The sequence below is a fragment of the Pan paniscus genome, chromosome 2 (genome assembly GCF_029289425.2).
Source record: "Pan paniscus chromosome 2, NHGRI_mPanPan1-v2.0_pri, whole genome shotgun sequence".
Taxonomy (NCBI): domain Eukaryota; kingdom Metazoa; phylum Chordata; class Mammalia; order Primates; family Hominidae; genus Pan; species Pan paniscus.
Window position 1 is genome coordinate 48,985,939 of NC_085926.1, and position 23,668 is coordinate 49,009,606.

The 23,668-nt window shown below is 56.2% G+C and overlaps 5 protein-coding genes and 1 non-coding gene across 24 annotated transcripts in view; 2 read left to right on the top strand and 4 right to left on the bottom strand.

The window, feature by feature from the left end:
* The first annotated feature begins 92 nt into the window (after positions 1–92).
* WDR6 (WD repeat domain 6) lies at positions 93–8,825 on the top strand. Of its 4 annotated transcripts, none has more exons than XR_010111430.1 (6): positions 93–397; positions 4,502–6,983; positions 7,077–7,160; positions 7,250–7,366; positions 7,448–7,588; positions 7,695–7,836. XR_010111430.1 is itself a non-coding variant. In XM_008971690.4 (6 exons), exons 1-6 carry the CDS (start codon positions 208–210, stop codon positions 8,156–8,158), a joined length of 3,456 nt encoding a protein of 1,151 aa, XP_008969938.2. In that variant the 5' UTR covers positions 134–207; the 3' UTR covers positions 8,159–8,825. The 4 variants fall into 4 exon arrangements, 3 of the variants coding, with proteins under 3 accessions (XP_008969938.2, XP_054965900.1, XP_054965899.1); XM_008971690.4 differs by having other exon boundaries at positions 134–397; positions 7,470–7,588; positions 7,695–8,825; XM_055109925.2 differs by lacking the exon at positions 93–397 and adding an exon at positions 1,798–1,895 and having other exon boundaries at positions 7,470–7,588; positions 7,695–8,825.
* DALRD3 (DALR anticodon binding domain containing 3) lies at positions 8,360–13,958 on the bottom strand. Of its 7 annotated transcripts, none has more exons than XM_055109931.1 (13): positions 13,731–13,958; positions 11,277–12,315; positions 10,900–11,195; positions 10,482–10,738; positions 10,303–10,382; positions 10,097–10,225; positions 9,646–9,719; positions 9,484–9,545; positions 9,301–9,383; positions 9,030–9,212; positions 8,845–8,958; positions 8,676–8,744; positions 8,360–8,579 (listed from the first exon to the last, which is right to left on the bottom strand). In XM_055109931.1, the coding sequence occupies exons 2-13, from the start codon at positions 11,439–11,441 to the stop codon at positions 8,460–8,462; spliced, it is 1,632 nt and encodes a 543-aa protein (XP_054965906.1). In that variant the 5' UTR covers positions 11,442–12,315; positions 13,731–13,958; the 3' UTR covers positions 8,360–8,459. The 7 variants fall into 7 exon arrangements, with proteins under 7 accessions (XP_054965906.1, XP_034812285.1, XP_054965905.1 ...); XM_034956394.2 differs by having other exon boundaries at positions 8,845–8,932; positions 13,731–13,860; XM_055109930.2 differs by having other exon boundaries at positions 8,360–8,744.
* MIR191 (microRNA mir-191) lies at positions 13,516–13,579 on the bottom strand. The gene has a single exon (NR_163090.1). It is a non-coding gene; the product is annotated as a microRNA mir-191 (primary transcript).
* Positions 13,959–14,373: 415 nt separating the features above from the next.
* NDUFAF3 (NADH:ubiquinone oxidoreductase complex assembly factor 3) lies at positions 14,374–16,167 on the top strand. 2 transcript variants are annotated; one of them, XM_003818390.7, is made up of 5 exons: positions 14,374–15,099; positions 15,224–15,416; positions 15,580–15,646; positions 15,754–15,854; positions 15,934–16,167. In XM_003818390.7, the coding sequence occupies exons 1-5, from the start codon at positions 15,023–15,025 to the stop codon at positions 16,048–16,050; spliced, it is 555 nt and encodes a 184-aa protein (XP_003818438.1). In that variant the 5' UTR covers positions 14,374–15,022; the 3' UTR covers positions 16,051–16,167. The 2 variants fall into 2 exon arrangements, with proteins under 2 accessions (XP_003818438.1, XP_008969931.1); XM_008971683.5 differs by having other exon boundaries at positions 14,401–14,662.
* Positions 16,168–16,176: 9 nt separating this feature from the next.
* Positions 16,177–22,359, bottom strand: IMPDH2 (inosine monophosphate dehydrogenase 2). 4 transcript variants are annotated; one of them, XM_063602346.1, is made up of 15 exons: positions 22,137–22,307; positions 21,630–21,678; positions 21,303–21,404; positions 21,120–21,194; positions 20,580–20,786; positions 19,833–19,920; positions 19,560–19,759; positions 19,392–19,482; positions 19,197–19,292; positions 18,868–18,939; positions 17,999–18,142; positions 17,770–17,914; positions 17,533–17,676; positions 17,369–17,452; positions 16,177–17,278 (listed from the first exon to the last, which is right to left on the bottom strand). In XM_063602346.1, the coding sequence occupies exons 1-15, from the start codon at positions 22,232–22,234 to the stop codon at positions 17,257–17,259; spliced, it is 1,617 nt and encodes a 538-aa protein (XP_063458416.1). In that variant the 5' UTR covers positions 22,235–22,307; the 3' UTR covers positions 16,177–17,256. The 4 variants fall into 4 exon arrangements, with proteins under 4 accessions (XP_063458416.1, XP_008969928.2, XP_063458417.1 ...); XM_008971680.4 differs by lacking the exon at positions 18,868–18,939 and having other exon boundaries at positions 22,137–22,359; XM_063602347.1 differs by lacking the exon at positions 21,120–21,194.
* A 231-nt stretch (positions 22,360–22,590) lies between these two features.
* The window catches only part of QRICH1 (glutamine rich 1), a 64,393-nt gene continuing 63,315 nt past the window's right edge, over positions 22,591–23,668 (bottom strand). For all 6 annotated transcript variants that reach the window (XM_003818385.7, XM_003818386.8, XM_055109926.3 and 3 more), the window contains one exon: positions 22,591–23,530. In XM_003818385.7, coding sequence (XP_003818433.1) covers positions 23,338–23,530 — 193 coding nt within the window. In that variant the 3' untranslated portion in view covers positions 22,591–23,337. The remainder of the gene's footprint in view (positions 23,531–23,668) is intronic.

Consider the following 23,668-nt stretch of genomic DNA (forward strand, 5'->3'; position numbering starts at 1 on the left):
TCCGGGTTGGCGGAACAGAGTCCGCGCTAGGTGCAGCGGGCTGGCAGCTGGGAGCGCCCCGCAAGCGTCACGTGAGGGGGCGAGGGGCGGGATGCCCCTCCGCGGGCCCCGCCAATGATGAGCTGGATTGCGTGGGACGAAGGGTCGTCATTGGACAACCGCCGCGGGCGCCCTCGTCTCTGCTACCTGTAGCTGAGGGCGCTGTTGATGGGCAGCGCGGCGCGCTGGGAAGGCTCGTTCTCGCGAGAGTTCAGCTCCCTTCTTAGCCGTGGCTGCCTCAGAACCCCGAGGATCGACATGGACGCTCTCGAGGACTACGTTTGGCCGCGGGCAACCTCGGAGCTTATACTCCTCCCAGTGACGGGTCTGGAGTGCGTGGGGGACCGGCTGTTGGCGGGTGAGGCTTGGCTTGTGGCACGCCTGGTGGAAAGGGGGGAAGAAACAGCGCCTCCCAGGGGCGGTGCCACAGGGACAAAAGGGGTGCCCTGAGGAGAAGGACGGGCAGCAGGTTGAGGCCGATCGGAGGTGGGAAGGGAGCCCCGGAGATGGCGGGGACGAGGGCCAACCTGAGGAGGGCGGGGCCCGAGAGACAAAGCTGATGTGGCCGCCGCGGCGCTTCATAAACTTCAGCCCGCGTGGAAAGGGCGGGTGGAACCGCGGGAAGGTGCAGGGGAACGCGGCCGCGCGGAGGCGGAGGCGGAGGCCCGGGAGCGGAGGGTTGAGGGGGTGTGCTCCCTTCTAGGAGATGGGCGGGGGCTTGGCCTCTCCGAAGGAGACGGGGAGCCGGGAGGTGGAGGTGGAGGAGGAGGAGGAGGAGGAGGAGGAGGAGGAGGAGGAGGAGGCCCCTCAGGGGGTGTGGCCTCTTGGGGAAGGCGGGGCCGGGAGAGGGCAAGGGTGTGGCCTCTCGAGGGCGGGATGAGTCTCTTCCCCCTAAGGTGGGGGTGAAGATCCTCTGAGGAGGGTGGCGTCGCGGAAAACGGCGGATAAGACCTTTCCGAGTAGGGGGCGATGCCCGGGGAAGCAGGGGCTGAGACCCCCTCCTGAGATGGTTGAGGTCCAGGAAATCAGGTGTGGAGGTCCCTCCAAGGAGAACCGGGTCGCAAAGGACAGGCGAGGCCTGGGACCTGAGGTGTCAGAGTCCAGGCTGGTCTCGAACAGTCATTACATGAAGCCACTAATGACCCATGTTGGTGCTGCTGAGTTGTATAAGGGTCCTGAGGCAGGGCCTTGGCGGTCAGGCCTTGAGTAAGTTGCCACCAGTCCTAAGAGGGTGTGTGTATGGGGTGGGGATGATCCAGTTTTGATCTGGTGTGGGGGTTCTTGGAGCGCGGAGTTCCTACCGCCAGCTAAACTCCTAAGGCTCCTTGAGGGGGAACAACGAAGCAGAAACTCAAAGAACCACAAGAGTGAACTAGGAAAAGGGGTGAGTTCCTGGCAAGAGGGTAAGCATGCCAAAGGCCTTGAGGCTGGAAGAATCTGTCATTTTGGGGGAAGGAGGGAATTCTTGTGAAGTTAGAGCAGGAATGGAGTCTGGGAGGAAAGGAGGCTGGACAAGCGAGCAGAGGCCACATTGTTTCAGGCCTTGATCTGACTTTATCCCTAAGGGCAGTGGGGAGAACCTATTGAAGGGTTTTAAGGTGGGGAATAACTTGGGAAATGCAGTTTAAGAAGCTCTGCAAGTGAATTCACCTACTTCTGTGGCTTCCAAAGTGACTTTTATATAGCTACAATTCTGTGTGTGTGTTTTTTTGTTTGTTTGTTTGTTTGTTTTTGAGACAGTCTTCCTCTGTCACCCAGGCTGGAGTGCAGTGGCACGGTCTCGGCTCCCTGCAACCTCCGCCTCCCAGGTTCAAGTGATTCTCCTGCCTCAGCCTCCGGAGTAGCTGGGATTACAGGTGCCCACCACCATGCCCAGCTAGTTGTTGTATTTTTAGTAGAGATAGGGCTTCACCATGTTGGCCAGGCTGGTCTCAAACTCCTGACCTCAAGTGATTCGCCTGCCTCACTTGAGCCCCCCAAATTGCTGGAATTATAGGCATGAGCCACCATACCCGGCCTCTCTAGCCTCTTCCTGAGCTCTTCATTTCCTGTTCCATCCACCATATTCAATGCTCTTGCCCATCTCAGGGCAATCATACATGCTGTTTTCTCCACCAAGAAAGCTGCAAACCCTCCCATTGCTCCCCACCCCCCCGCCCCAACATTTCCCAGTCCCCCTCTTCCGCCTCCTTTCCTCTGGCTAACTGCTGCTTATCCTTGAATCCTAACTCTAAATATTGTGTCCTCAAGTTGGCCTCCCCTTACACTCACCCAGTCTTGTTAGATTAGACCGGGGTTTTCTCAATCTTGCCTCTATTGACCTTTTAGACCAGATAATTCTTTGTTGGAGTGCTGTTTGTGCATTGTAGGATGTTTAGCATCATCCCTGGCCTTACTTGCCAGTAGCACAACCCCTGGAGACAGCCGTAAGTGTCTCCAGCTATTGCTAGATGTCTCCTGTGGGGAAAGTTGCCCCCTGTGGGGAACCACTGGATTAGACTTTCTCATTTTACATCTTTTATTCTCTTTTTGCATTGTCAAAATCCTTCTCATTTTATTTTACTTTTTTTTTTTTTTTGAGACAGAGTCTTGCTCTATTGCTCAGGGTGGAGTGCAGTGGTGCAATCTCAGGTCACTGCAACTTCCACCTCTTGGGCTCAAGAGATCTTCTCACCTCAGCCTCCCAAGTAGCTGGGACTACAGGCATGTGCCATTATGCCCAGCTCATTTGTATAATTTTTTTAGAGGTGGAGTTTTGCCCTGTTGCCCAGGCTGGTCTCAAACTCCTGGGCTTAAGCGAGCCTCCTGCCTTCCAAAGTGCTGGGATTATAGGTGTGAGCCACTGTACCAGGCCCCATCTCTATTTTTTTTTAAATTAAAAAAAAAAGTGAGGTGAGGAGGAGGCTCTGAGTTTGAGAAATTTGTGGTTGAACTGAACATCAAGCGTGACTGATGAGGCTGGGCGCGGTGGCTCACGCTGTATTCCCAGCACTTTGGGAGGCCGAGGTGGGCGGATCATGAGGTCAGGAGATCGAGACCATCCTGGCTAACAGAGTGAAACCCCGTCTCTACTAAAAATACAAAAAATTAGCCGGGCATGGTGGCGGGTGCCTGTAGTCCCAGCTACTTGGGAGGCTGAGGCAGGAGGATGGCGTAAACCTGGGAGGCGGAGCTTGTAGTGAGCCAAGATCGCGCCACAGCACTCCAGCTTGGGCGGCAGAGTGAGACTTTGTCTCAAAAAAAAAAAGAGTGACTGATGAGGGGGCCGGGCACAATGGCTCACGCCTGTAATCCCGGCACTTTGGGAGGCCAAGGTGGGTGGATCACCTGAGGTCAGGAGTTCGAGACCAGTGTGGCCAACATGGTGAAACCCTGTCTCTGCTAAAAATATAAAAACTGGTCGGGCTTGGTGGCTCACGCCTATAATCCCAGCACTTTGGGAGGCTGAGGCGGGCAGATCAGGAGGTCAGGAGATCGAGATCATCCTGGCTAACACGGTGAAACCCTGTCTCTATTAAAAATACAAAAAATTAGCCGGGCATGGGGGCAGGCCCCTGTAGTCCCAGCTACTCGGGAGGCTGAGGCAGGAGAATGGCCTGAACCCGGGAGGTGGAACTTGCAGTGAGCTGAGATCGTGCCACTGCACTCCAGCCTGGGCTACAGAGCGAGACTCCGTCTCAAAAAAAAAAAAAAAAACTAGCCAGGTGTGGTGGTGGGCGCCTGTAATTCCAGCTACTTGGGAGGCTGAGGCAGGAGAGTTGCTTGAACCCAGGAGATGGAGGTTGCAGTGAGCTGCACGGTGCCACTGCACTCCAGCCTCAGCGACAGAATGAGACTCTGTCTCAAAAAAAAAAAAGAATGACTGATGAGGGAAGCACAAAGTCAGCACTGAAAGTCCAGCTGAAGCTGAGACCAAGGATTTTCTTTTTTCTTTTTTTTTTTTTGAGTCTTTCGCCCAGGCTGGAGTGAAGTGGTATGATCTTGGCTCACTGCAACCTCCACCCGCTGGGTTCACGCGATTCTCCTGCCTCAGCCTCCTGAGTAGCTGGGATTACAGGCACGTGCCACCACACCTGGCTAATTTTTTAGTAGAGATGGGGTTTTCACCTTGTTGGCCAGGCTAGTCCTGAACCCCTGACCTCAGGTGATTCATCCGCCTGGGCTTCCCAAAGTGCTAGGATTACAGGCGTGAGCCACCGTGCCTGGCCGAGACCAAGGATTTTCTTTTTTTTTTTTCTTTTGAGACAGAGTCTGGCTTTGGCTTTCCAAAGTGCCCAGATTACAGGCGTGAGCCACCGCACCCGGCCGAGACCAAGGATTTTCTAAGATTCAAGCTGCAGGATTGTGTGTCCTGATGCATTCATAGGCTACATGCTGAGAAGTTTCCCTGATCCCCATCTCTTCCCTGTGGGTCATCAGAGTTAGGTACCTAGCTCTGACATGGCTCTTTGCCTCTGTCTAGGTGAGGGTCCCGATGTCCTGGTGTACAGCTTGGACTTTGGTGGGCATCTGCGGATGATAAAGCGAGTGCAGAACCTGCTTGGCCACTATCTTATCCATGGCTTCCGGGTACGGCCAGAGCCTAATGGAGACCTTGACTTGGAGGCCATGGTGGCTGTGTTTGGAAGCAAGGGACTCCGAGTTGTGAAAATTAGCTGGGGACAGGGCCACTTCCGGGAGCTTTGGCGCTCTGGCCTGTGGAACATGTCTGACTGGATTTGGGATGCACGCTGGCTTGAGGGAAATATAGCCTTGGCCCTGGGCCACAACTCAGTGGTGCTATATGACCCTGTAGTAGGGTGCATCCTGCAAGAGGTGCCCTGCACAGACAGGTGCACCCTCTCTTCAGCTTGCCTGATTGGAGACGCCTGGAAGGAGCTGACCATAGTGGCAGGTGCTGTTTCCAACCAGCTCTTGGTCTGGTACCCAGCAACTGCCTTAGCAGACAACAAACCTGTAGCACCTGACCGACGAATCAGTGGGCATGTGGGCATCATCTTCAGCATGTCATACCTGGAAAGCAAGGGATTGCTGGCTACAGCTTCAGAAGACCGAAGCGTTCGTATCTGGAAGGTGGGCGACCTGCGAGTGCCTGGGGGTCGGGTGCAGAATATTGGGCACTGCTTTGGGCACAGCGCCCGTGTGTGGCAGGTCAAGCTTCTAGAGAATTACCTTATCAGTGCAGGAGAGGATTGTGTCTGCTTGGTGTGGAGCCATGAAGGTGAGATCCTCCAGGCCTTTCGGGGACACCAGGGACGTGGGATCCGGGCCATAGCTGCCCATGAGAGGCAGGCCTGGGTGATCACTGGGGGTGATGACTCAGGCATTCGGCTGTGGCACTTGGTAGGGCGTGGGTACCGGGGATTGGGGGTCTCGGCTCTCTGCTTCAAGTCCCGTAGTAGGCCAGGTACACTCAAGGCTGTGACTCTGGCTGGCTCTTGGCGACTGCTGGCAGTGACTGATACAGGGGCCCTGTATCTCTATGACGTCGAGGTCAAGTGCTGGGAGCAGCTGCTAGAGGATAAACATTTCCAGTCCTACTGCCTGCTGGAGGCAGCTCCTGGTCCCGAGGGCTTCGGATTGTGTGCTATGGCCAATGGGGAAGGTCGTGTCAAGGTTGTCCCCATCAACACTCCAACTGCTGCTGTGGACCAGACCCTGTTTCCTGGGAAGGTGCACAGCTTGAGCTGGGCCCTGCGTGGTTATGAGGAGCTCCTGTTGCTGGCATCGGGCCCTGGCGGGGTAGTAGCTTGCCTAGAGATCTCAGCCGCACCCTCTGGCAAGGCCATCTTTGTCAAGGAACGTTGTCGGTACCTGCTGCCCCCAAGCAAGCAGAGATGGCACACATGCAGTGCCTTCCTACCCCCAGGTGACTTCCTGGTGTGTGGTGACCGCCGGGGCTCTGTGCTGCTATTCCCCTCCAGACCAGGTCTGCTCAAGGACCCTGGGGTGGGAGGCAAGGCTGGGGCTGGTGCTGGGGCACCTGTAGTGGGTAGTGGTAGTAGTGGGGGTGGGAATGCTTTCACTGGGTTGGGCCCAGTGTCTACCCTGCCCTCTCTGCACGGGAAGCAGGGTGTGACCTCTGTCACATGCCATGGTGGCTATGTGTATACCACAGGGCGTGATGGCGCCTACTACCAGCTGTTTGTACGAGACGGCCAGCTCCAGCCAGTCCTAAGGCAGAAGTCCTGTCGAGGCATGAACTGGCTAGCTGGGCTCCGTATAGTGCCCGATGGGAGCATGGTTATCCTGGGTTTCCATGCCAATGAGTTTGTGGTGTGGAACCCTCGGTCACACGAGAAGCTGCACATCGTCAACTGTGGTGGAGGGCACCGTTCGTGGGCATTCTCTGATACTGAGGCAGCCATGGCCTTTGCTTACCTCAAGGATGGGGATGTCATGCTGTACAGGGCTCTGGGTGGCTGCACCCGGCCACACGTGATTCTCCGGGAGGGTCTGCATGGCCGTGAGATCACTTGTGTAAAGCGTGTGGGCACCATTACCCTGGGGCCTGAATATGGAGTGCCCAGCTTCATGCAGCCTGATGACCTGGAGCCTGGCAGTGAGGGGCCCGACTTGACTGACATTGTGATCACATGTAGTGAGGACACTACTGTCTGTGTCCTAGCACTCCCTACAACCACAGGCTCAGCCCACGCACTCACAGCTGTTTGTAACCATATCTCCTCGGTACGTGCTGTGGCTGTGTGGGGCATTGGCACCCCAGGTGGCCCTCAGGATCCTCAGCCAGGCCTGACTGCCCATGTGGTGTCTGCCGGGGGGCGGGCTGAGATGCACTGCTTCAGCATCATGGTTACTCCGGACCCCAGCACCCCAAGCCGCCTCGCCTGCCATGTCATGCACCTTTCGTCCCACCGGCTAGATGAGTATTGGGACCGGCAACGCAATCGGCATCGGATGGTTAAGGTAGACCCAGAGACCAGGTAATATATGCTCCTGGGCAGGGTGTGGTATGGGTCATGCAGATGCTCCCAGGCTTGCAGGCTCCACCTGACAGCTGCATGTTGTCTCTGCAGGTACATGTCCCTTGCTGTGTGTGAACTTGACCAGCCCAGCCTTGGCCCCCTTGTGGCTGCAGCCTGTAGTGATGGGGCCGTAAGGTGAGAGCATAGGGCCCAGTGGGACAGGAGACAAAGGAAGTAAGGTTGGCTAGGATGCGTTCTGAACTGGGCCACCCCCCGCCCCCCAGGCTCTTTCTTTTGCAGGATTCTGGGCGGATTCTGCAGCTCCTTGCTGAAACCTTCCACCATAAGCGATGTGTCCTCAAGGTCCACTCCTTTACACACGAGGCACCCAACCAGAGGCGGTGAGAGGGGCTGGATGATGGTCCTGCATGGGCTGGGTTGGGGGGGGGTTCCTGTTGAGCTTCATCTCTGTTATTGACCAGGCTGTCTTTTCCTGGCTCTCAGGAGGCTCCTCCTGTGCAGCGCAGCTACTGATGGCAGCCTGGCCTTCTGGGATCTCACCACCATGCTAGACCATGAATCCACTGTCCTGGAGCCTCCAGTGGATCCTGGGCTTCCCTACCGTGAGTAGCTAATGTGCAACCATGGCTGCCCCTCCTCGCCTGTCACATAGCCCTCACACATGTGGCAGGCGGGGCCCTGACAACTACCCTCTTCCTCTTCCTTCAGGGCTTGGCACCCCCTCCCTGACTCTCCAGGCCCACAGCTGTGGTATCAACAGCCTGCACACCTTGCCCACCCGTGAGGGCCACCATCTCGTGGCCAGTGGCAGTGAAGATGGATCCCTCCATGTCTTCGTGCTTGCTGTGGAGATGCTACAGCTAGAAGAGGCTGTGGGAGAGGCTGGGCTGGTACCTCAGCTGCGTGTGCTAGAGGAATACTCTGTCCCCTGTGCACATGCTGCCCATGTGACAGGCCTCAAGATCCTAAGCCCAAGCATCATGGTCTCAGCCTCCATTGATCAACGGCTGACCTTCTGGCGTCTGGGGCATGGTGAACCCACCTTCATGAATAGCACTGTATTCCATGTGCCTGATGTGGCTGACATGGACTGCTGGCCTGTGAGCCCTGAGTTTGGCCACCGTTGTGCCCTTGGGGGTCAGGGGCTTGAGGTTTACAACTGGTACGACTGAGGTATCCTGCGGTGGCTGGCGTGCTGGGCATGGGGCCTGCTCACAGACAGCATGGAGCAGGGATGGGCTGTTTGTGCCCATGCTCAGCATGCCTTGAGGGGAGGAGGTGGTGGCCGTGGGTTCCTGATGTCGGTGCAGGAGCTGAAGGTGAGTGGAGTGCTGCCAAAAGAATATGCCCCACTCCCCATGACAAGACAGAACTTTGTAACAAACAGTACCAATTTATTTTGGCCGTGAGTTTTTGCTTTTTTTCCAGTTGATGACTTTGTGAACATTCCCAGGTATTGGAGCCTCTGTGGCCTTAGATGTGGCTCAGTGGAGGGAGACCCAGCATAGCCAGGCCAGTATGGAGCACCTCACGCACAGCTCTCAGAAGCTGCAGGCGGACGAACATCTGACCAAAGAGGTGTGGTCGAGGCTCCTGAAAGAGAAAGGGCCTGCTGGTCTCATCCTCTGCTTCCTTTGCCTTTACCCTGTACCCCTCTGCACGTCCCACCCCGTTTTGCTGTGTGCTCACCCCCAGGATGTGTACCCGGTTGTAGTAGGAGCTGAAATCCATGCTGAGCTGTACCAGGAACTTGCATATCTAGAGACAGAGACTGAGTCACTGGCCCATCTCTTTGCTCTTGTGCCCCAGGCCAGAATAAAGAATAGAGTGTAGAGTGTCCTGGTTGTCTATGCCTCACCATCTCTGTGCGTACAGCAATGTGGAGCCCCGGGGCTGTGCAGTCCAGCACTGCTGTCCGGCTCAGCAGATCCGGAAAGGGGAGGATACTGTTGAAGAGCAACAACCACTCACCCTGTGGGGGAGAAAGGTGCTGGGAGGGGAAGTCCAGGCCTCCTTGTGCCAGCTACCAGGAGGGACACTCACCTCATCATGTAGCAGTGAGAAGTCCAGACTGCTCACAGGAGGAAAAGTGGGGTACAGACCTTGTTCCATACTACACTTGTAACTCTCAAAGAGTGTGGCAAGACGGGCACAATTATACATGACAAAGGTGCCACTCTTTGTGCCCTTCGTGGAGATACTGCTGTCAGCCAGAGCCAGGAAGAGCTGGGGAACAGAAGCACAGCTGCAGAGAGAGAAGGCAGCCACCACACCCTGTGCCCCAACACTGGCCCTGTCAGGCTCCCAGGCTCACCTGACTCTGTGGGGCTGTGCTCAGCATCTCAAACTTGATGGTGGCCACAGAGAGAACACCAAAGATCTCTGTCCAGGCTGGGTCTGAGGGAGTAGAGGGTTGGTCAGTCAGTCTGCAGGCAAGGGCAGGGATGCAAAAAACCTGCCCCTAACCCAGAACATAGCCAGGGTTTCCCAGGCACACCTTGTGCCAGATCCCCACCATGCTTCAGTGCTGAGGCCTTGCACACCTGGGCATGCCGGAACCTGTGTTTGGAAGAGAGGAAGGCCAGTGGGCAGGGTCCTGGGTAAAGAGTCCCCCCTCATTACCCTGGCTTAAGTTGGTGTTCCTCCCAGCCTCACTCACTCGTAGTACTCAGGGGCAGTCATCAGAGTGCCAGGTGCACCAGCTACTTTCACAGGGCCACAGATCAGGTGCTTCTGTCAGAAAGATGTCAGGGGCTCAGCCTAGTTGGCGCTACTCTCCAGGAAGTCCCTTGAGGAGCCCAAATCTGGTGCCTCTACTCAGCCCAGACTCCCTCAAATTGGAACTGCCAGGTTGAGTGCCTCCTTCTACCCAGCCACTCAGGCTACGCATGGTTCATCCTTCTCAACCTGGTCTTCAGTGTTCTTGGGATGTGTCTACAGACCCCCCTTCCCCAGAGCCTCTGCACCTGTTGTACATGCCCTCTCAAGTCCAGCAACTCCCACAAGGTCAAGTGTTGGTTTCTGTCAACTAACAAGCCCCTCGGTGGGTTTTCAAGGGCCCTCTGAGGTTGGGGGTTAGGTGGTGGGGAGCTCCACCATCATTAACCTACCTGTCTGAGTGGAGCCTTGTCAACCAACTTCTGCCAAAGCAGGTCCAACTTCTGTTGCTGGAACTCCTCCTCACAGCTAACAACATGTACAACCAGGCAGCCGCCTGTACCGGTATCTGAGGCCCCAGCCTAAGGGAGAACAATCATAACTGTGGAAGTACAGTATACTTGGTTTGGGAGAACCTACAGGGCTGGGAGTCACTAACCAGGCCTGGGTGGCTGTCCTTGGGCCAATGCCATAGAGCCTCTTGCAGCTCAGCCAGCACAGAGAGGAGATCCTCAGTCACTGAAAAGAGAACAGACAGGTGCTGAGACTGACAAGAAGCAGAGATGTCCCCCTAACCCCCTCCTGCCTTTTCTGGCCCTGCTAGGCTTCAGGTCCTACCCAGACAGTTGTCCAGGTTGGGGTCATAGCCAGCTGTGCGGCCCTGTTCTTCCACCAGCTCCTTCAGACACAGTCTGCCTAGGATGCCAGGGGACAGTGTCCTCCCGTCATTAGCAGAGGTAAGTTCTTCAAGGGCGTGGCTCCTCAGGGTGTGGGAGGAAGCTCTCTCCGAGGCAGCGGGCCAGTCCACCCGCAGTTGCTGCAGGAAGGTCAGCATGTGCGGATCCCGCACAGCTGGCACTAGGCGCACGCACACCCTGCGAAGGGAGGGCGGCCGCCTCAGCCTGAGCACCTGGTCCAGCTCGCCACGACTTCCCACCTCCAGCCGCAGTCCCCACGGGCGGCGCCGCTCGCTCTCTAGGTCCCCGGCAGTCCCACTTTCTCCATTCCGGCCCCGCGGCCCCGCGGCCCCGCTCACCCGTGAGCGCGCAGGGCTCGCGCCAGGTGATCGGCCACGAGCACCGTACGCAGCTGGCTCAAGCGGAGTGCGCAGGGGGAGCTGCGCAGTGCTGGGCAGTGTAGTAAGACGCGCTGGCCCAGCGAGGCAGGCGAGGCGGGCGTGGCATAGGCGGCCACGGCGCTGAGGACGCGCTCGAAGACGGCGGACCGCTGCAGTTGGAGAGACAGACCCGCGGGGGTCGGCGCGCAGCGCAGCACCGGGGCCACACCGGGGCCCTGCACGCAGGCGAGGGCATGGAGCAAATGCTCCGGAACCTGCGGGAGAACGGGCGTGTAAAAGGGCCACGGCACGGGGCCCATCTCCCGGCCGCACGGCCCCGCCCGGCTCACGCCCACCTGGCCGTCATCGAAGCGCGCCTGCAGCGCGCGGTGCGGTGCCAGAAAGTCTCGGGAACGCAGGTGGCGGGTGCGCGTCTCCTTGATCCACACCGGACCGCCTGGCCCCAGGGCCGCGTTGAGGGCCCCCAGCGTCTCCCCCACCCCAAGGCGCCTAGTCGCCATGGTGACCGGAAGGAGTAAGCGGAACCGGAAAAAAATTTAGGGAGGTGGAACTTCCGGAAAGGACCGACTAGCTGGGGCGGGGATGCGGCGGTGGTCCCCGTAAGTGGACAGGTGCGCCAGTGGGAGCCCTGTCGGCTGCTTTCGACCTACCGCCCCCAGCGCCCCTTCCGCGTGGTCCACCTGCACAGCCGGGCCCCGGATCTGAAATCTCGGGGCCCTCCCTGGGCCTAGGGTTCTTTCGCTGTGACCAGGCCTTAACCAGGAAAAGGATCCTCGCGACCCGGTGGGCGCTTAGACCGGGTACCGTCTCTTCTCATCGAAGTCTCACATGTTTGTTTTAATAACATTTCATTTCTCCCATTTTACACATGATGAATATTCGTCACTGGAATAAGGCAGTATAACATTAAGGCCACTTTCACGACCTACTTAAAACAACTCGTTTTAAAAAGAATAGTGTTCCGCGGTTTCAGGTTATTTGCAAGCATTTTCTCGTTTGAGATATGGGTGTTTTTTTGTTTGTTTGTTTGAGACGGAGTCTTGCTCTTGTCTCCCAGGCTGGAGTGCAGTGGCACGATCTCGGCTCACTGCAGCCTCCACCTCCAGGATTCACAGGATTCTCCTCCTCAGCCTCCCGAGTAGCTGGAATTACGGGCGCCCGCCACCACGCCCGGCTAATTTTTGTATTTTTAGTAGAGACGGGGTTTCGCCATGTTGGCCAGGCTGGTCTCGAACTCCTGACCTCGTGATCTGCCCGCCTCGGCCTCCGAAAGTGCTGGGATTACAGGCATCAGCCACTGCACCCAGCCTGGGTGGTCTTTATGCCCAATAAATAAGCACTCTGATACAATTGGCGGTTTTCTTCTCTTGATACCTGAGAAATCACAACCATCATGATGGCTTCCAGAATGACCAGATTTTTTTTTTTTTTTTTTTTTTTGAGACGGAGTTTCGCTCCTGTTGCCCAGGCTGGAGTACAGTGGTGTGATCTTGGCTCACCGCAACCTCCCCCTCCCGGGTTCAAGTGATTATCCTGCCTCAGTCTCCCAAGTAGCTGGGATTACAGGCACGCGCCACCACGCCCGGCTACTTTTGTATTTTTAATAGAGACGGGGTTTCTCCATGTTTGTCAAGCCTCGAACTCCCGACCTCAGGTGATCCGCCTACCTCGGCCTCCCAAAGTGCTGGGATTACAGGCGTGAGCCACCGCGCCCGGCCCAGAATGACCAGCTTTTAATGTGACTCCTTTAACCTGGTGTGCTTTAACAACGATCCTTAACGCTTCCTGTTTTAGGCAACAGCCATTTACGGGCCAACCAAATAATACGACCATAATAGAAAATAGGCCTCAGTTGGAGTATCTTGCTCCTCTACCAATAGGAAAGGTCTTTTTCTTTCTCCCACAAAGGTTCCCAAATGTTTTCATTTCACTGTAACATACTCACCCCCCACCCCACCCCCATTCCTTTTAATAGAGAAGCTAACTCAGTAGAGAGAGTTGGGAAATCCGGAGAGCAGGGAAACCCAGGGGCAGGAAAAGCTTGGCAAGGTCCCTTTCTGGGCCAGGGCTGAGGCCCTGCTGGGAGGCGCCGAAAGAGCACTGGGCGGACACGACATTCCCGATGGCTTCTCGGGTGCCCACTCAACGGGAGTGATCGTGTCATTCCAAAGCGCTTTCCATTCTGAAGGTGCATGACCTGGAGACAACTGCTTAGCAGGGTTGGGAACCCTCAGTCAAACTGAGGACTTCAGATACTCTCATCCACGAAGACGGTTGGGGTGGTTTTTCCCCAGGAAGTAAGAGGGCTATCTTTAGCGAGATGCGGGCTGAGGCAGCCCTGGGGGAGTCACTACCATTGCAGCCCTACCCAGAGGTCCTGGGTCCACCCTCCCTCGTCAATGCTCCCCAGGGTTCCAGAGATGGCCACCAGCCTCGGCTCTCCCACGTCTACACCCATCACCTCCAGCCTGAGGGCGCAACTGAGAGGAACTGAGACCCAAGCAGCTCAGTAAAGTATGTCTGGGGGTCAGGGGCACCCCATCTGGGCCAGGGCGCTGCTCAGGCAGGAGAGCAGGGGACGAAATCCAAGCGCAGCTGGAATGCTCTGGAGACAACAGCTGCTTTTGGGATTCCGTTGCCCGCTGTCCAGCCATTGGCGGGGGGCGGGGGAGCTCCTGCCCCCAGGTCACTCGCCCTGGGGCCACATCAGAACCCGCCCATCCCCAGTCCCAGGAGGAAGACCCGGGAGTAGGTTGTGAAACCGAGTCTAGAGGGAACAAGACGCTCACCTGGGCCACAGAACAATAGAAGGGGAGGTGGGGGCCTCCCCTGGGACCGGGTCCCGATCCGGATTAGATCCGTGGGGCAGGATTAGCCCTGTTGGTCCCACGAAGCCTGGGCCACTGGTGCGGTGACGGTGGTGGGGCGGGCTTCGGAATCCGTCAGGAGGGAAGCGCGCCCGTGGGGCCGGAGAGGAAGTAAACCCGCGCGTCCACCTCGGGGACACCCCCGCGCTCGGTGGCCTTTGTCCGGTGACGCTGCCAGCGCCCGGAGCACCAGGGGCCGAAGGGGTCCACAGAGCAGCCGCGGGACCCCCGGAAACCCATTGCGACCGGCCCCAGGAGACCCACCACCAGGCTCCCACTGTGCCGAGCTTCCCGCTCGCCCGGCCCCGCGGGTAGCGAAAGCGACAATGTTCCCCTGAGGCCACGACAGAGCCGGCGTGCCGAGATGCTCAAACCCCGCGCGGGGGCCAGCGACTCTCGCGCCAGTAGGCCCTTGACTTGGATCAGGACGGGGGACTCCCAGGACGCGAGCAGAGTGAACGAGGACAAGGTGATGCTCCACGCGCTTCTACTTCAAGTCTGGTCCGGTTCGGCCTGGTCTGGGCCAGCCGAACAGCCACCCAAACACTATCACAGCTTGCCCTTCCGCTTGCTCTGGCTGCCTGCAGACTTGGAGCCATTTTAAGGAGAAACCACCTGGCCACGCCCCCTAGAGAACCCGAGAAGCCAATCCACGCTCGGCCACGCCCCTCTCCGCGCGCTGCGGAGAGGCCAACGGTCGCGCGGGTGACGGTTAGGGCGGGGCGTGCTTCCGCGTCTAGCCGAAGAAACTTGAGCCGGCTGCCCCGCCCACGGTGCCCGAAGCCCCAGAGGCTGGAATTAGGGGCTAGAAGTCTGGCACCCACCGCCTGGCCAGGTGTTCGGGACGCGACCAGGTGGGCGGCCGCCCCGCCCCGGGAGCGCGGCTTAATAGCTGAGAGCCCGGGGGCCAGGCCGCGGCTGCGGCCCAGGCAACGCCCTGAGGGCAGCCACGCTGCCAGGTGTTCCACTCCCCCGGGACTATGGGCAAGGGCCCGGGGCGGGGAGGGCGGCAGGTGCTGACACTGGAGCTGCGCCGGAGGTCAGGGAACTCGGCCTCCTAAGACTGAGGACACTCGCCTGCTGGGCCGGTCGAGCTGTGCGGTGCCCTCCGGGACGCAGGGGGCGCTGCAGCCACGCTGGGTCAGGCTCCGCAGGGCCCTCCCAACCCGGGGACTAACGGCGCCGGTGACGACTTCGCCGCGCGTTGGTCAGCCATGGCCACCGCTCTCGCGCTACGTAGCTTGTACCGAGCGCGACCCTCGCTGCGCTGTCCGCCCGTTGAGCTTCCCTGGTGAGCTTGGACCCCGCGCCCTCGACCATCCAGCCCCCTAGGGCCGGCGACTGCCAGCCCAGCACCTTCCAGCCTCTCGGGCTGCCCGGCCCGGCCCCGCGCCCCTGACCCTTTACCTCCGCAGGGCCCCGCGGCGAGGGCATCGGCTCTCGCCGGCGGATGACGAGCTGTATCAGCGGACGCGCATCTCTCTGCTGCAACGCGAGGCCGCTCAGGCAATGTACATCGACAGCTACAACAGCCGCGGCTTCATGATAAACGGAAACCGCGTGCTCGGCCCCTGCGCTCTGCTCCCGCACTCGGTGGTGCAGTGGAACGTGAGTCCTGGCCCGCAGTGTGGAAACTGAGGCCCAGAGTCACAGGCCCTCACCCTGCTTGGTCCCTGCAAACTTGGCTTTCCTCTGTCTCCTCCTGTAGTGGATGGAGGTGGGGAGAGGCTGCGTGGATTTGTCGTATTAAATGTGCCTCCTCCCTGCACAGGTGGGATCCCACCAGGACATCACCGAAGAGAGCTTTTCCCTCTTCTGGTTGCTGGAGCCCCGGATAGGTACTGGGGGAGGGGAGGGAGAACAGAGGTGTTCTGGGCCCCAAAAGGCGACCCCCACTGCAGCCTCTCAACAGAACTGTAGACTAGCCACACTCACCCTTCCCTAGAGATCGTGGTGGTGGGGACTGGAGACCGGACCGAGAGGCTGCAGTCCCAGGTGCTTCAAGCCATGAGGCAGCGGGGCATTGCTGTGGAAGTGCAGGACACGGTGAGTCCCGGGACTGGGGCATGCTGCGGGGAGCACAGGCCTGGCGCTAGACAGGCTGATGCTGGCCTTTTCTTTGCAGCCCAATGCCTGTGCCACCTTCAACTTCCTGTGTCATGAAGGCCGAGTAACTGGAGCTGCTCTCATCCCTCCACCAGGAGGGACTTCACTTACATCTTTGGGCCAAGCTGCTCAATGAACCGCCAGGAACTGACCTGCTGACTGCACTCTGCCAGGCTTCCCAATGCTTTCACTCTTATCTACCCTTTGGCACTTAATCTTGCTTATCAACATAATAATTTATACACTTCTCCCATTTTGTATCAGGTGTGTTGCTGGCCAGGAGCTGATGGCTCACTGGGCTCTTGGAGGGGAATGTGAAGAAACCAAGGAGTCACTTTTTCATCTAGATTACTTAGGATTCCTTGACTTTTCAGAAGTCGGGAAGCAGTATGTTTGCCTGTTGTAGACCTACTTGCTCACATGCAGATTTGAGAGGACCTCAACGGCTTTTCTCACAAAATCGCTGATTTTTTTCTTTTTTTGAGATGGAGTCTCGCTGTCGCCCGGGCTGCAGTGCAGTGGCGTGATCTTGGCCCACTACAACCTCCACCTCCTGGATTCAAGCGATTCTTGTGCCTCAGCCTCCTGAGTAGCTGGAATTAGAGGCCCCTACCACTACACTGGGCTTTTTTTTTTTTTTTCTGGAGACGAGTCTTGCTCTTTCGCCAGGGTGGAGTGCAGTGGCGCAGTCTCAGCTCACTGCAACCTCCGCCTCCTGGGTTTCAGTGATTCTCCTGCCTCAGCCTCCTGAGTAGCTGGGACTAGAGGTATGCATCACCATGCCCAGCTAATTTTTGTATTTTTAGTAGAGAAAGGGTTTCACCACGTTGGCCAGGATGGTCTCGAACTCCTGACCTCAAGTGATCCACCTGCCTCCCAAAGTGCTGGGATTACAGACGTGAGCCAATGTGCCTGGCCGAGAGAAATTCAAGTTAGGGAATATGTATGTGTGTTGACCTGGTCCTATATGGCCAAGCTATGGGCTAGCAGGATGCCCTGTGTATGCCAGTCCCAGAGCTTGTTCTTTGACCCCTTGGGAGCCAGAGTCAGATGCTCAGTGTGAGACTGAAACCCCAGGAGCCATAGCTATAGCTATAGTCAGCTGTTTTGTGAGCAGCCTCAGGAGGAACTTTTTGGACCTGGAACTACCCGCTTCCAGGTCCATGGAGCACATTTATCTCGGGGCCTGAGGCTCCCCCTGGAAATGAGGGTGCTGTTTTTGTGTGCATCTGTGGTAGTGGCAGCTACAGAGCCCCACCTGTCTGTTGAAAGATCAGGCATCACTTTTTTCTTTCTAAACTTTTATTGAAAAAAAAACCGAGGAGGTGTGCTGGATCCCTTTTCAGAAAAGCCGCTTCTCATACCTGCAGGCAGAAGGACCACCTGTGAGGTGAGGGCAGGAGAAAGGAGGCATGAGGTATGGCAGAGGCCCCACCAAGGACAGGGTGACTTACGAATGGAGGCTATGGACGCCACCTTCCACCTGGGCTGAGGACGTTCTCTTCTCAAACTTAAGCTCCCCAGAGTACATCATGGCTCTGAAGAAGGGCAGAGGTCAAATGTGGGTAGCTGGCCCTGGACCAGCCCCTCTACCCATGTCCCAGCTCCCCAAGCTCACCGGACTTGGGTCAAGCTCTTGGCACCAATGTCCTGGCATGAGTGTTGGATGCCAGCAATCAGGTAAGGGACAAATTTGTGGATTGACCCTTTGTCCTGCACAGCACCAGACACTCCCTGGGCCACTTTGATTTTGTCAGCTTCACTGCAGGGAGAGGCAGAGACACGGGCAAGGTCACAGCAGAGATGAGACTGTCAGTGCAGGATTAGGGTGGGGTAACTGGCTTGCCTGTCCCACCTGAAATATCTGTTCTGGCTGCTGAGGTGCTTGTCCATGGCATCGAGAGAACCCATACCGCGATATTTCTTTAGCCGGATCCCATCGGAAAAGAAGTATTCACCAGGGGCCTCAGTGGTGGCAGCCAGGAGAGAGCCCATCATGACTGCGGACAGATGGAGTGCTTGGGTTAGAGCCTAAGCAGCACTAGGGAGGGGTCCCACTGGCCTTCATGGGTACTGGGCCTCACCTGTGGAGGCCCCAAGGGCCAAGGCTTTCGCAATATGACCCACATTTTGGATTCCTCCATCAGCAATGACCGGAACACCAAAGCGCCGTGCATACTCTGACACCTTGTACACTGCTGTTGCTTGGGGCCGCCCACAGGCCAGCACTGTTGAGATGGAGGAACACATGGGTGGATAGGGTTAATGGGGACAGGCAGTGGACCCTGTGGCCATATTTAGGACCCAGGAGCTTTTGGCTACATCTGCATCAGGACTGCAGCTTGGCTGAGGAACAGACGTGTCTGGGATGGCTGCTGCCACATCTGCCTTAAATAGTACAAACAGCTGTGCTGACCTCTACTCACCCCCACATGTGCACGTGCATGTGTGCAGTGCCCAGGGCAGCCTCAGGCACATGCAGTCTTAGCAGCCGGGAAAGCCCCCGTCCAGCTGGTATCAGATGGGGCAGGAGTCACCGTGCAGTTAGTCCCCAGAGGCACTGAGGTCAGGCCCAGCCCTTCCTCCCTGAATGGTGGGCAGCTCAGGCAAGATAAGGGCAGTGGTTGTGTAGGAGAGCAGGCTGTGGTTGTGTGGAGCAGGCAGTGGTTGTGTGGGAGAGCAAGGACCACACAAAGGAGTTGGTCCCTGAGCTATGCCTACTGCAGAAGATGTGGGCAGAAAAGGTCCTGCCTAGGGAAGAAGGTCCTGCCCTATCAGCACCCCAGAAGGAAGAGGGAGCTATGTTCTTGAGCACCACCCCCAAACCATGGTCTGTGTATCAGTTGGCCTTGCCCACCCATCAGCACCACAAACCCCGGGAGCTACAGCTACGTCAACCAAGCAGCCGGGCAGTGGGCAGCTGGGCCGGGCCAGTGGGCCGGGCTGGACTTACTATAGCAACCCGTGACAGTAGAAGGGCATTTGGGGCTGTGGGACTTTATGTCTGGAGGGATCTTGGGAGCCACTAAATAAAACAAACAGACCAGAGTTTAGAGAAGGTGCAGAGCAGGAGCAAGAAGGCCAGGCTAGGCAAGGGAGTGGCAGGTGATGGATGACAAGACCTTGTCTTGCTTCCAGCCATGTCACCCATCCAAGAGGCCAATTTGGCCCCAGGGTTGCCCCCATTGGAGGGCTCTATTGTCCCCATAAGAGTGCTTGGTTCCAAGGTGTATGGGGCCTGAAACTGGGGTCTCTGTGGGCCCTATCAAAGTATATTCTTACCTTCCTGCGTAATGCAGATGGAGCCACTTCCCATGCCCACCCGCAGGGCATCCACACCTGCATCAATGAGGTTCTTGGCCTGGGCAGCAGTGACCACTATGGTGAAGGAAAGGAAAATGCTCATGTGAAGGTTAAGGTGGGAGCCCAGCTTACCCACTCCCACCACACATCCTTCAGGGCACAATCTTGCCTTACCATTGCCTCCAATGACTTGGAGATTAGGGTATTTGTCTTTGATGTACTTGATCATATTGATCTGGAAGATGGAATTTCCCTGGGAAGAGTCCTAGGACAAGAAGTAAGTCTCAGACTGTGATGTGGCAGCTGCCCCTATTGCCCCAACCCACCTGTGTAGCAGCTCACCAAAACCACTACATCCACACCAGCCTGGGCGAGCAAGTCCAGCCTATACTTGTCATCCTCATGAGTGCCAATGGCTGCCCCACACAGCAGCTGTTTCTTGGCATCTTTGGAGGCTAGTGGGTAGTCCCGATTCTTCTTCAGGTCTGTCCGGGCAATGATGGCCACAAGCTCATCATCTTCATTTACAATGGGCAACTTTCCTGTGGTCAGGGCAGGACATGAATCAGGACCCTAGGCATTAGTTCCAGGCCCTTTCCCAGCTCTAGGACTTACCCTTCTTGCTGCGCTGCAGAATTTCATTTGCCTCCTTCAGTGTGATGCCTGCAGGGGCTACCACCAAGTCTTCCCTCTTTGTCATTATCTACGTGGCAGGTGAGATGTGAAGAAGGGCCAGTCATCGACTATGACCAGTTAACTCTTTTCTTTCCTTCCCAAGTAGCTGAGATCACAGGCACGCGCCACCACACCCAACTAATTTTTTGTATTTTTAGTAGAGACGGGGTTTCACCATGTTGGCCAGGCTGGTCTCAAACTCCTAACCTCATGATTTGCCTGCCTCAGCCTCCCAAAGTACTGAGATTACAGGGGTGAAGTTCTATGGACCACCACGTTCATACATTCACACCCAAAACACCCTTCCTCAAGGGATCCCAATAATTCTTAGCAGTATGGTATTGAGTGAGGGATGAGTAGAAAGGACAACATGGCACAGGGAGCACCCTCTTACACTATGGAATAAGGAGGACAACACAGGAACAATGGCAAGAAAATCAGGGCAGACCTCAAGCACTGCCCCTACCTTAGGGGTTTAAAAGAACAAAGCATGAATACTAGCAAGCATTTGGGCAGTTTGAAAGCCTCTGGTGGGGAAAGGATGCAGGAACCCAATAAAGGAGTCAGAAACTTGGTTTGACACTCCTTTCCCAGAGAGAGGCTATCAGAGATGTCTTAGACAACAGAAGCCCCTTGTCTTCAACCTGGGCTGCTAGAGCTTGGATCTACTCTGCCAGTGGCACCCACCTCTTCCAAGAAACAGTCATGTTCCTCCTCTTTGAGAAAATCAATGTCCCTGGAGGAGATGATGCCCACCAAGCGGCTCCCCATCCGGCCTGTGTCTGTGATTGGGATACCGCAGAAACCATGCCGGGCCTTGGCCTCAAAAACATCCCGCACGCGATCCTTGGGGCTGAGGACCACAGGGTCTGTGATGAATCCCTGTTCATATTTCTGGAAAGGGATGGTGAGAAAGGGCATCGCATCTTTGAACTACTTTCATCAGGCTCTTGATCTGAAGCATGGGTCTCTGCTTATTGATCCCTTTGGCAGTGCCACAAGACCAAATCACACCAACACATCTTAGAGACATGGGTAGGCTGGAGGCACTGTACACCTGGTCTATTGCTGCTGCTTTAAGAAACAGAATCTCAGGGTCTTCTCAGTAACTGAACCCCACGGTGGGAAGAAAGAATACTAAATTAATAGAATAAACCCCTACTCCCACCCCACCCCACCTCAGTGCAATTCCCAGGAGCGCTTGCTAATGATCCTTGCCCTTCTGACCTTCACTTTCCGAACTTCATTGGCCTGGAATTCAGGTGTACAGTTGTGGTGGATGAAGCCAATACCGCCTGTAAGCTACAGGATAAAAAGAGACTACTACTAAGTGACAAGAAGCAGGATTGAATGCCTTTGGGGAAAGGCGATGGAGTCCTTGCTCCTTCCCCCACACCCCATGGGGCTCACCGCCATTGCTATGGCCATCCCAGCCTCTGTGACTGTGTCCATGGGAGAGGAAACCAGTGGGGTCTTAAGAGTGATTTTCTTGGTCAGAGCAGAAGTCAGGTCCTGAGGAGACAAACGTCAACCAGTGTGGGAAAGCATCCCTTACACCTCAAGGTGTTACTGAGTCCCCCACAAAAAGGCACTTTTGTATGACCTGCATGCTAACAAGCAACATGATCCCATAAAATCCACCCCCAAGCCCAATCTGGTGAGTTAGCCCAGAGACCAGGTGACAGTAGCACCTTAGCTCACCTTGATGTTCAGGACCCAATTCCTGATCGTACTCACCACCTGGTCTGCAGTGAAGTCGATGTACCCAGGGAGAATGAGAAAGTCACTGCGAGGGAAGGGAGTGAATTGGGAGTAAAGCTCTCAGCTTAGGGCAACATGAGACTCCATCCCCATGTATCAATCAACCCGTAACGCATGTGAGCAGAGAGCGGCACTGACAAAGTCTGTGTGTCACAGGCACAGCACAAGGTGGAAATGGGTACAGGGGACCTTTTCTGCCACCGAGCTGTCATCAGTGCTCCTGGCACCCTGACAATTCCATGTGTCTGGAGCATGGAATCTCCGGCCTGAGATTCCAAGCACTACTGAGATGCTTATCCGTACCCCAAGCACCGCTCCAGATGTCTCAAAGTGAGCCCCGGAGGTGGGTGGCCAATTCCCGAAACCTGTCCCCCACGCCCACGCCCACGCCCACGCCCAAGAAGGCTCTCGGAAGCGCCCATCTGGCCTTTTCCCCAGGGTGCCGCCCCTCTCTTCGCCCAGGTGAGCCCCATAGGCCCGCACTTGTAGGTGAGGCCGTCTCCGCAGTTGAAGAGCTGCTGTGCTGTGAGTCCGTCGTCTGGCACGTAGGACGTGCCCCCACTAATCAGGTAGTCGGCCATGGCCAACAAAGGACACCGCCGCGTGTCTCCGAGGACCGCGCCGCAGAGACCTCTGCCGTCTGGGCCGCGCCAATATAAACCAGCCGATTTCGTCACTGCGCTGCGCGCGACGCTGACGTCAGGGCGTAGTGCGCGCGGGCGGAAGCGACCCGCCTCGCTGCGGCGGGGGCGGAGCTGGCGCTGAAGAAACAGCGCATGCGTATAGCACATAGTGGCCTTGTCACTGAGGAGCTGCCACTTCACGTCCCACCCCACACTCCCCGCAGGACCTCGGCCAGTTCAATTAACAGGCAAGGCTTTACTTCTACTGTCCCGCCGGGCTCCTCCCCAAAATAAAGAGACGTTGTTCACTAACATGTTGAAAAGACGTGCTTGTCATTCTTAATAAACAACTAGAGTAAGAATACATAAGAGAAACAGAGTGGTATCTTTATATGATACACAAGTGTATGTTACAAGAATTCCATCAGGCACAGGAGCCTCAGGTTTTAAGGCCTCAATGTTAGGCCAAAAAAAAAAAAAAAAAAGGCATGGTAAAGTTTTTACTTTTACATCTAAAATGTCACTTGTCATAAAGGAGGGTGTAATAGAAATTGTCTTTAATAAATCATAATTGAAGTTCCCCTCATTTTTCTTCCATTAAGATGCTAAGTTTATGTCTGAGCATGAAGAAAGAAAAGAACATCGTTCCCCTGTGGTCAGCAAAGTCTGTCAGCCCAGTGGAAGTCGGCTGGGGAGATTCCCTGCAGGGTCCATCCATCATTAATTCCATCTCTCTTGAAGATGGAAAGGGGCCACATTTCTTTTCACAGTCCAAGCCCTTTCCCCAGGCCCCAGACAAAAAAGAGTCAGCCAGCAACTTTCTAGGACATACGACACTCAAGGAAACCCAGAGCCACCATCGGCTGAGGAGTCTGCTGCAGCAGGTTTATGAAGATGCAAAGGGGGCAAAGTTTTCTTTTATATTTTAAACAGAAGCAGCCTGAAAGGCTTCGTAACTACACCAATAAAAAAAAAGAAAAAAAAATGGAGGCCTCTTCTTTAGTGTGAAAGTCTGTCTGGTTTTTCCTGGCTGGTTTCTCTTGTGCCATGGCCAAGGCATCTCAGTGCATAGTGCTTGCATTGGCCACTGCGATGGCCTCCTGAATTTCTCTTATCACCAGGATCCGCGTCAGCATTTGTCCCATCTGCTCTCTGCTGATAGGCTGGACTGAGTACCAGATTGGGCTGTTGGGGGCCACCACCGGCTCAGGTGTCAGGTAAAAGGTGTCATTCCGGCCTTTCACACTCTGGGGGCTGAAGAATATGTGGATAAAAGTTGGGTACCACCAATATAACTTCAACCCTCCCACCTTGAACTTCCTAGACAGATGCTGTCTGCAAACAGTAAGGCCCCACAAGTTATTGTGGCACAGCTACTGAATTCCATGCAGC